Source organism: Peromyscus leucopus, chromosome 19 (genome assembly GCF_004664715.2).
Source record: "Peromyscus leucopus breed LL Stock chromosome 19, UCI_PerLeu_2.1, whole genome shotgun sequence".
NCBI classification, from domain to species: Eukaryota; Metazoa; Chordata; class Mammalia; order Rodentia; family Cricetidae; genus Peromyscus; species Peromyscus leucopus.
In genome coordinates, this window is record NC_051079.1 from 2,677,395 (window position 1) to 2,688,215 (window position 10,821).

Below are 10,821 nucleotides of genomic sequence, written 5' to 3' on the forward strand. Positions count from 1 at the left end.
ACGTGGCTGTGGCTTACCGGTACTTTCACATCTTGCTTCTCCTGGCTGTGCTGGCATCTCTGAAACCTTCCGACTGCAGCCAAGCCTTATGTTTAGTGAGTGCTGGGGACAGGTCACGAGGACATGGGACTGCAGCTGGAAACAAGCACACGGTGGCTGAGAGTGGTGGAGGATGTCACGTGGGCCTGCAGGTGGCATCCCTGTGACCTTGAGAGTTTTGCCATCCAGGTACTTAGAACATCTACCAAAGTCTGGGCTGAGGGTCTCACATCAACACTCAGTGCCCAGCCTGAACTCACCCACTACCAGGAAGGACACCAAGCTCCTTACCCCAAGAGCAAGGATGAGGCCACTTGTAACTGTAACTGTGTGTCACAGTTCACTGCAAAGCTCAGCACCGACTCTGGTCCTGTTGAGAAAGTGCTTGCCTTGGGAGCCTGAAGACCTGAGTTCAGTCCTTGTGAAAAGGACTGGGCATGGTAGCACATTCGTAATTCCAGTTCTGGGGAGGTGGAGAAAAGGAAGGATCCCTAACGCTCCTGGCTGGTTAGCCTAGCCTAATTAGTGAGCTCCAAGTCAGTGAAGGACCCTATCTCAAAGTGGTGGACAGTATTCCTAAGGATGCTGCTGAGATTGTCCTCTGGCTCCATGTGTGCTTGTAAACACACACACACACACACACACACACACACACACACACACACAACTTTCAAAGGTGGGTGGTAGTTATTAGAGTAGGTTCTAACCAGAGAATATTTGGGAACACTAGCAGAATAAGAATGATCCCCAAGTCACCTAGGGAGCCTTGCCTATGGGATCAGGACTCTAGTTTCTGACCAACAACCAGGACTAGTTCCCACTACCAACAGGTAACTACCACAGTTGGGAACCCACCGCCACTAATGGTGGCTGCCGACCATGCTGCCCTTGCTGTGGTCTACACCTACAAAATGGACATCTAAAGCTAGTGAGCTAGAACTTCTCAACTACTCTTGGTAGCAGAAATAACAGAGATGCCACCTCTTCTGCAGCCAGAAATGCATTTGTCATCCTAGCTGCAAGAGAGTCAGGAAACATAACTGGTAGTTTCCTGGAGTCAAGCTTCCCAGGATGAAGCTGAATGTTTAGGGAAGGTTAGTCATAGGGAAAGTAACCTGTGCTCTAGGGAACTTAGCAGGATGAGTCCCAAGATGCAGCATCACAGAGTAAATTGGAAAGGAATGTTAGTTGGCAAGATAATCTGATATGCAAGTCCCTGGACTTCAGACATAGAAGTCAACTAAGAAATAAGTCATGGGTGCCTAAACCAGAGGTTGAGTGACTTTGACTTGCTAAGGTGGCTACTTCTTTGGCTGTGTCTGCATCCACACCTCTTTGTGACAGCCTCATGAGAAGGGAGCTACTGCCAGCTGTTCATTGTCTGATTAGGGAAGAACAGCCTGGAAGACATTGTGTAAGGGGAGCTGAAGGTACCAAAGTGGGAGGTCAGGATCTCACTCCTGGCCATGCCTGCAGCTTGTCAAGGCTGGGACAAGCTTCTCCACCATCCTGGGCTTCAGTTCCCTCACCTGTAAATTGAGATGGGTGCATTCAAAGAGAAGCATTGGTCGTACTTGCATGTATCTCACATCAGTCGGCTGCACTGGTTACCTCAGGAAAGGATCTGGGCCTCTCATTTCCTCAAATGTTTGGACAGACCTGTTGGAAAATTCAAATGCTCATTTGCATTGCTTGCCCTGGTTTGGTGTTACTCATCTGATTTCTCATCTCCCCAAGTGTCACACAGGTGTGAGCTGGATTTGCAGAACCAAGTTAATACTGCTACAGTTAGTATTTATGCTCCAGAGAAGGAAAATGCCATTGAGATCACTTTTCATTGGCTCGATGTTGCTTTTAGCTGCCACCAAATGCAGTTCATGTGTCTATTCTAAGTCTTGTCAAGCTGGGGTATAGCTTAGTGGTATAGCACTTGCCAGGGCATACCTAAAGCCCTGGGTTCAAGTCTCAGCACTGCCAAAATCTAAAACTTCATTAAGCATCACATCAAACCACGTGTTCAGAGAAGCCTACCAACGTTAGTCACAGTCAATAAGAAATGCTGGATGGATTTTGCTAGTCATCCCTGGGGCCGGGTGGCCTTCACATAATTTCCTACAGAAAGCAGTGGCTTGCTGAGGGTGGCTTCTGTTGTCAGCCTAAAGTGTGCTGGCCCTGAGCAGGTGCACTTTTGAGATGAGATGAGACTTAAATACAAATTCAGGGCTAAATATGCAGAGCACTGAGGAGCAAGGGTACCCAGAATACTCCCAAGGGCTCAAAGGAACCTGTCTTGGCAATAAGCAGAATTCAAGCAGGGGACTGTTGATAATGTTACCATTGCATACATATAATGGAATGCCACTCTCCCTCTGAGGGGACATTCATACACGATGCCACCTGAACCTTGAAACATTAACACTGAAAGAAACCTGTGATGGAAAAAGCAAATATGTTGTTCTACTTACATGAGACAAAAGTTAGCTGGGAGCTGGTGAGGTGGCTAAGGAGGTAAGGATGCTTGTCACCAAGCCAGGCAACCAGAGTTTGACTTCCTGAACTCACGTGCTAGGAGGAGAGAACCAACCTCCCCACCCTCACACACAAAACATGGCAAACACAGTCATGTACATTTGTACATACACAAACCAATGTTTAAAAAAGTATCTGGACATGGTACTCACATATGTAATCCCAGCAGGAAGAATGCAGAGTTCAAAGCCAGGCTTGACTACCTAGAGACCTGTCTCAAAAACAAACAACGAACAATGATGCTTGCCTGGGCTCGAGAGTAAACAGGGAGATGTTCTGTGGAATACTGGATATGGCGGTGGTAATGGTTGCATAACTGTGTTAGTGTCCTTAATGCCACTAAATGGTGCCTTAAAATGGTGAATTTTATGCATAATTTGTCAAATTTTACAAAAACATATTTAAATGGTAGCTAGAATGTGTTGAGCATCTATATAATGTGCAAAGAATCGTACAGAGCATCTCGTGGTTCCCACAATAACCATGGGAGGTAGAATGTGAGATGTGGGATGATGAGGGGTGAGGGTGGAGCTTTGAATCCTGCCGGTGTGGACAGCAGGCAGAGAGAGCCACTCTCTAAGGCCTACTGGCTGCTTCGGCCTAACCTGGACGTTGTTAGTACGCCTGACCCATGGTTGCAGTGACGTTTCTTGCCTCCTCTATTACAGACCACAGTGATTGACTACGTGAAGCCCTCAGATCTCAAGAAGGACATGAATGAAACCTTCAAGGAAAAGTTTCCTCACATTAAGTTAACACTCAGCAAAATCAGGAGGTATGAGAGCTGCATATCACCCGGAACTTTCCCACCAGGCTCCTTCCAGCACACTGTAGGCTCACATTGTACTATAGTTTTCCTTGTTCCTCAGGAAAAGAAATGTAGTCACGTTCACCAGACACTCTTCCGCTGCTGGCCGACTCATGCCTGGATGTTGTGGGAGAGCCCAGGGCATCAGGCATCCGGCCAAGCTCCTGACCCTCTAGTTGACACAGCTCTTAGGAAGACATTCATTCAGTGAGAAAATCATTTCATGCTGTGTGCCTGCAGCTTGCCAGCTCAGTAAGACTGAGGTTATAAAAAGCAGCGAGGATGGAGCTGGGGGCGGGCTCAGTTGGTAGAGTGCTGGGCTTTCATGTACAGAGCTTGGGTTCAAGTTCCCTCACTACACACCCAGCCGTGATTATAGTCCCTTGATCCCAGCACTTGGGAGACAGAGGCAGAAATGTGAAATCAGCCTAGGATACATGAGTCATATCTAAAAACACAAACTAGAATGGGCAGCACTCAGGTCTTGGCTTTCTGAGGTGCAGGCAAAACAGAAGTGCATAGAATTGGCACCTTTGGGCATGAGATAACTCCACCTAACTAGACATGACTTCAAGGCCCTATCTTTGAGCAGCCACCAAAATGGCCAAAACAGAGAGACAGGCTCAGATTTCCCATACAGATGATTGGATGGGTTTGTGGTGACCCACATCTGCCAGCCACTCAACCGTGCCAACTTAGAGGTGTGCTGACTCATGTTGTGGTGTCCACACCAGGCCTCCAACATCGCCGGCGTGCGCTCACCACCTCTGAGATGCTGGAGTATGTGCAGGGCTTACCCTAGTGTGCATCCTAATGCAGATTTGATTCTGGCATGTTCCAAACCAAGGAATAAGAAAAAGCAAGCATCCATGCTCTGTCCATTTGCTAGACAGCTTTCCCAAAGTTTTTCCTTTAGCCAAACACTTCTACCTGACTTAGAGTCTAATTAACAATTGGCAGAACTTAGATCAAGCACCTGATATAGCTCTAAAATAGTGTGGATCCCTTTCTTCACTTTGAGGAGCCCCCCCTCTTTTCCTGGAGACTCAGATATACACTGTTCAGTGGTATCCTTCCATGCCTGTTTTTTGGAGTGCTGCCTTCCCGGAATCCTTGGAAGTGGTGATGCTGTGTCTGTCTGTGTCGGGTGACCCACAGACGGGCCAGAGCCCTAGTTCCACGGTCTGCTCCCACATCTACTGTGGATTAACCTCGGCCTACATCCCCCGGTGGGAGGGAAATAGAGAAAATGCTTTCCGTGTGGTGTCATAGTCTTGTGGGTCCCTGAGCTCTCTCAGGACTCTGCTTCCTGTCTTTTTCTAGTCTGAAGAGAGAGATGCGGAAGCTTGCCCAGGAGGACTGTGGCTTTGAGGAGCCCACAGTGGCCATGGCCTTTGTCTACTTTGAGAAGCTCGCTCTCAAGGGGAAACTGAACAAGCAGAACCGGAAGCTCTGTGCTGGAGCGTGTGTGCTGTTAGCAGCCAAGGTCGGAAGTGACCTCAAAAAGCACGAAGTCAAGCATCTAATTGATGTAAGTGAGCTGGGTCTTGATGGGGGTGGGAGGTTTCCTCACATTGAGTTAACACTCAGCACTTAGCCCAGGGGTCCCCTGCCAGGCAGATGGACCTTAATGTTGAGTAGAGATGAGGGCTGTAAAATAATTTGTAGAAGAAATGGATGATCTACCTGGACAAGATGAAAAAGCCATCATTAGGGTCGTGACCTAAAAACCCTTCTCAGAAAAAAAAGTGAAACGAAAAAGCAAAACAACAACAGAAAACAAACAAACAAACAAAAAACCCTTCTCAGATAGCGTGAGTGATGAAGTTATTCTCACAGCCAGAGAAGCCATGTGTCTTAGTTAGGGTTTCTATAGCTGTGAAGAGACACCATGACCACGGCAACTCTTATAAAGGAAAACATTTAATGGGGGCAGCTTACAGTTTCATCACAGTAGGACATGGCGGCACTCAGATGGACATGGTGCTGGAGAAGGAGCCGAGAGTTCTACATCTTGATCTGTGGATTGATACACTGGGTGTAGTTTGAGCATAGGAGACCTCAAAGCCCACCCCAACACAGACACACTTCCTCCAAAAAGGCCACACCTACTCCAATCAGGCCATGCCTGCTAATAGTGCCACTCCCTTTGGGGACAATTTTCTTTCAACCACCACACATGGTAATCATGAGAGTATTGTGAGCGGTGTGACTCCAGAACACCATCAGAAATGCTGGGTTCAATGTGATGATGTGGCCTTACTTCTAAAGGACAGCCCCACCAAACAAGGACACCCTGACGGCCTAGGGTGGGTTTATGAACACCTGTTTTAACATAGAGTGTAGGCGGGCTTTGTGGTTATAGGCCATGAGCTTGGGAGGCTAAGGCGGGAAGACCGAAGTTCAAAGCCAGCCAGGACAGCCTGGGCAGACCCTGTCCCAAAGTGAAAGGAGTGGGGAGATGTAGCATGATGACAGAGTGCATGCCTCGCATGTGCGGCCCTAGGTTCCCATTCCCAGTACACAAGTGTGTGTGTGCGCGTGTGTGTGCGTGTGTGCGTGTGTGTGTGCGTGTGCGTGTGTGTGTGTGTGTGTGTGTGTGTGTGTGTGTGTGTGTGTGTGTGTTGGAGTGTATAAATCAAAAAAGAAAAGCAGAGCAAGAGACAACTGCCATTGAAAAGCGGGTTATTACTCCCAGTTCCGAGAGGAAGGACCTCCCCGTAGGCGTCTGTAGCACAACTATGGACCAGGTGGCCCAAAGGACAGTTTAAACTGACTTCCCATCGCTGTAAAAGCCGGCAAGTCCAAGGTCCATTCCTGGCTTACATGTGCCCTTTTTTCTGAATCTGGTCTCCCTTAAGGTCATCAAGCTCACCAAGGCCACCCAGCTCCTCTGAGTTCTCCTAACTGCACTTCACTGGGGCCCAAGCCAGCAGCACTCATTTGTGAGGGACAGACAGACACTCAGTGCATATGACCAGAACCCCTGGGGCCATGGGGCCAGAAGGAAAGGGGAGGATTGTGGGCAGGAGCCTTCATTATTGTTTCCAGAAAGGGGTGCCTGCCAGGCAGGTGTGCAGGCTTAGGAACCCCCAGTTTGAAGAATGCCTATCAGTGCTGGGCCGCCTGCAGGCGGATAGAGTGAAGGAAGGATCTGGGGCTCCTCATCGATTCGCTTGCGTTTTAAAAGCATGCTCATGAGGAGTTGTCCACTGGTGCCGATTGGAGCATTTAAGGAGCCAGTGTTTATAAATGCTCAAAGCCCGGCACACATAACTAAGTGCCCTATAAATGTTAGCAATTTTGCGTCCAACCAGAAGTGATTGTCCAGCTCACTGCTGAAGTCCCAAGGCTCTGCTGTTCTCTGGAGCCCTTGCAGACCTGGCTCCAGGATGGTCCCGGAGAGAGGCCGTCAAAGGCTGAGATCTCAGAGGAGCTGGAATCACCAGGTTTATGGGAAGGAATCACAGGCTCTGATGAGCAATCCTGAGCCTCAGGGAAGGTCTGCCAGGATGTCATATCAGGACCACAGGGCCGTGACTAAACTGTTGGGCAGTAGGAAGAGAGTGCCCAGGAAAGGCAGGGACAGCAAAGAGGCCGGCTGTCGCAGGCACAGACAGATGGTGGGTGCGATGCCTAGTCACCTCACTGCCCGCTGTCTGTGATGAAGAGAGTAAGGTAGGTATTTGGTGTATATTTTTAAGAAAGAGTATTATTTATGTCATGGTTTCCTAGTTTTCAGAAGTGGTGCCGGGTCCAGTGTGTGCAGTAGATGCAGTGATCCTTGGGTGCCAAATGAGCATCAACAGACTTAGACAGTTGTCCCCATTGGCATTCACATTGTTCTCCATTGACCTTTCCCGGTTTCAGTTACCCAAGTCAACCACAACCCCAATACTGCATAGAGAAGTCCTGAGGAGAGCCATTTGTAAGTTTTAGGCTGTGTACTAGTCTCAGCAGTGTGACGGAAGCCACCCTCCCTGGGCCACCTCAGACATGAATGGTCCCCGTGTCCTGTGCAGCCACCTCGACTGGCTGCCCAAGCATCGCGGCGTCGGTCTGAGCCCCCCATGACAGCCTGTGTCACAGGGCCTTCATCTCACCTGCAGGCATCGCACAGCCAAGCCTGGGCAAGCAACAGAGAGCATTTGTGTAGCGTTCACTGCAGTACCGTTACTGTTTCAGTTGATCTTATAACTTGGGCACAATAAGTCAACCTTTGCTATAGATACACTATTTGATTGCATATCTATATGATGCGGTACTGTGGTTTCAGGATGTCCTCGGGGGTTCCCAGATAAAGTAGGAAATATACATGTATGCATATAACTAATATGTCTTCAGAAGTAATGCTAATACAGTTCTAAGCATATTTATACGATACACATGAAATCAGAGTTCAGTACTGTGCCACACAGCAGAATCTGGACGGCACCAACACAGACCAACACAGCGGTTCTGATCTGAAAGCAGCTCCCTAACGTGAGATCCCATCCCAGTGTTAACCGCAGTACCATCAGCCACTGCGGTTAGATACTCCAATAGCCAAAAGCCGAACTTGAGCTGAGACTGAGTGCGCTAGCAAAAGGGGGGACTTTCTGTGCCCGGCTCCTCTTCTGTTTCTAATCCTGGAAGCCTGTATTGTTGAGAGGACAAGGCTGACTCACAAATCCTCACCTTGTGTCGTGCGAAGCTCTCCTGAGCTGCTCCCTGGCCAGCCTGCTCTGACCTCTAGGCCCCACTCAGTTATAACAGGTGCAGTTAGAATCCCAGTTAGAGCCCCAGGGTGGTGGCGCACACCTTTAATCCCAGCACTCGGGAGGCAGAAACAGGATGAGGCCAGCCTGGTCTACAGAGCGAGTTTCAGAACAGCTAGAGCTACACAGAGAAAGCTGTGTCAAAAAATCCAATTTAAAAAAAAAAAATCCCTGTTAGGTTTTGCCTCAGCACAGCAGATGAACATTTTGACATCTTAAGTTGTGATCACCTGTAAAATGGGCATAAACGCAACATCAACTTTAAGAATGTTTGGAGTAGTAAATGGAGTTGTCACGGATCTCCGGACAGACCGCTGGCGCTCAGGAAGGTTTGCTGTCTGCTGCACCGGCACTCAGGCCGGGGACAGCCGGGACTAACCCTCCCCTCCGGTGTCTGCAGCACCGGCACTCAGGCCGGGGACAGCCGGGACTAACCCTCCCCTCCGGTGTCTGCAGCACCGGCACTCAGGCCGGGGACAGCTGGGACTAACCCTCCCCTCCGGCACCTTGCCTGTAATGCACAGACGTGACTTGGGCTTGTTTTCCTCACTCCTGGAACTCACCCTGAAATTTGATTTCCACTTCGGTGGTGTTGGGAGGGGACACTGAGGAGGACTTGCGCCATCTTTCGGGAGTTGATGTCTCCTGAACTAGAGTAGCTACAAGAGTAGCGTGTGAGGAGTGCGGCTGTGGCTGTGCATTCCTGGTTTCTGCACGGCATGGACCCAGCCGGCCCCTTCTGCTTCTCTCCCTGAGATGGAGCCGCACAGCCCTTTACCAGATGCAACTGCCCGACCTCCAGAACCTCTCTTCTTTTGAAATTCACCCAGTCTCTGGTGTTCTGTCATAGCAATGGAGAGCAGATGCATCCGTGATAAATACTCACTGACTTGATAGTAGAAAAGTTGCACTTGGAAAAAAAAAAACAAGCCTAAGTTGTTAAATGCAAAAGTAAACTGGTTCTGTTGACTTTGCAGAAACTGGAAGAGAAGTTCCGACTGAACAGGAGAGAACTGATTGCCTTTGAGTTCCCAGTGTTGGTGGCCTTGGAATTTGCACTTCATCTGCCAGAGCACGAAGTCATGCCCCACTATAGACGCCTGATCCAGAGCTCCTAGCACAGGCCCTAGGAGGGCCAAGGACTGCTTCCTCCGAGTACCGTGAAGCCTCGCTTACTCCCAGAGACCAGAGTCGAGCTGAGCCTACCCAGAGAGTCTCCTTGCAGCTTTCTTTTCACGGAGAAGCTGTACCTGGACCTTGCTCGGGAGACGTCACTCAGGCTCGCCAAGAGGAGGCATGTGCTGGGGATGCTGGAGGCCCTCCCGGGTCCCCACAGCCACAACTCAGTGCCCACTCTTCCTCCCAGGCACGTGTGAAGTTTGAAGCTGCTCAGGGCCTTTACTGCAGACTGGTTCTGACTGGGAGCACGCTGTGCTGGAGCGGAGGGAACCAAATGTGCAGGCTTGGGGGACGAGGCTTTAAAGTCCCCTCTCCCTGTGTCAAGAGTGTGCCAATCTATTTTTATATCTGCCATCGGAAGTGCACTTTCCCTGGGCACAAGGGTGTGGGTGTGCAGATGTCTGAGGGGCACTGTTACACTTGACCCCAAAGCCAATCCCCACCCTCTATGGAGCTGACTTGTAATGATTTCTAGGTGACAATGACTCAGATCCAGAGTGACATCTCTGCTCTTAGGAAATAACACTGTCTGTGAGGCTGGACAGAGGCGACAGTTCTCGGTGTAGGACACGTCAGTGCAGAGCGGCGCTCCGACCTTCCTGCCGTCACACCACGGGCTTCTGTCTGACCTCCGGCTCCTGCCTGTGGAGACATGAGGGCTGCACTCCATAGCATGTATTGATGTATTGTTGTGCTCTATGTTAGAGTGCATAATGAGCGCGTTTATTGTGCTAAATACATATATGTGTGTGTTTTATAAAAGTCTGTATTGGGGTAAGACGCATGATTGGTGTCTTGTGGCTCTTGCAGCTGGGACAAACGACATTTCGAGCTGTGGTTAAGTTGACTGTTAGTACAAAATTGTGACTTGTCCTGACTCGCTCTGGGACTGCCCGTCCTGAAGCATCAACCATCCTGTCACCTGGTCGCTACGCACGCAGGTGTAACTTACTGAAGAAAGCTTGTGGCCATGGATAAAGAATTAAAATATTTTGTTCTTTTACAGATACATAAATGTGTGTGTGAACATGTAAGTCTCAGTCACCTTGTCATAGTTAGACACTTCAGCATTGCTGTTCACCACTGAAGGAAGTCAGGACAGGAACTCAGACAGGGCAGGAACCCGGGGGCAGGAGCTGATGCAGGGGCCATGGAGGGGTGCTGCTTACTAGCTTGCTTCACATGGCTTGCTCAACCTACCTTCTTATAGAACCCAGGACCACCAGTCCAAGGATGGCACCACCCACCATGGGCTGGGCCCTCCCCCATTGATCACTAAATGAGAAAATGCCTTACAGCTGAATCTCATGGAGGCATTTCCTCAGCTGAGGCTTCTTCCTGTAGTGACTAGCATGTGTCAGGTTGACATAAAAACCAGCCAGTCCACACCTCTGCATCCAATTCCCTTGCATGCATGCCACCTCAGACCTCACCAGTTCTGGTGAGGTTGCAGACAGAGACCCCTCTACCTGGAGAAAGGAGAATGAGGAAAGCAAGTCTCCACAGCCG

The 10,821-nt window shown here is 49.6% G+C and overlaps 1 protein-coding gene across 1 annotated transcript in view; it reads left to right on the top strand.

Moving 5' to 3' along the window:
- The window catches only part of Cables1 (Cdk5 and Abl enzyme substrate 1), a 106,634-nt gene extending 96,313 nt beyond the window's left edge, over positions 1 to 10,321 (top strand). The window contains 3 exon segments of the mRNA XM_028876691.2: positions 3,237 to 3,343; positions 4,700 to 4,907; positions 9,111 to 10,321. Of these exon segments, the coding sequence (XP_028732524.1) occupies positions 3,237 to 3,343; positions 4,700 to 4,907; positions 9,111 to 9,251 (456 nt within the window). The 3' untranslated portion in view covers positions 9,252 to 10,321.
- The last annotated feature ends 500 nt before the right edge of the window (positions 10,322 to 10,821 follow it).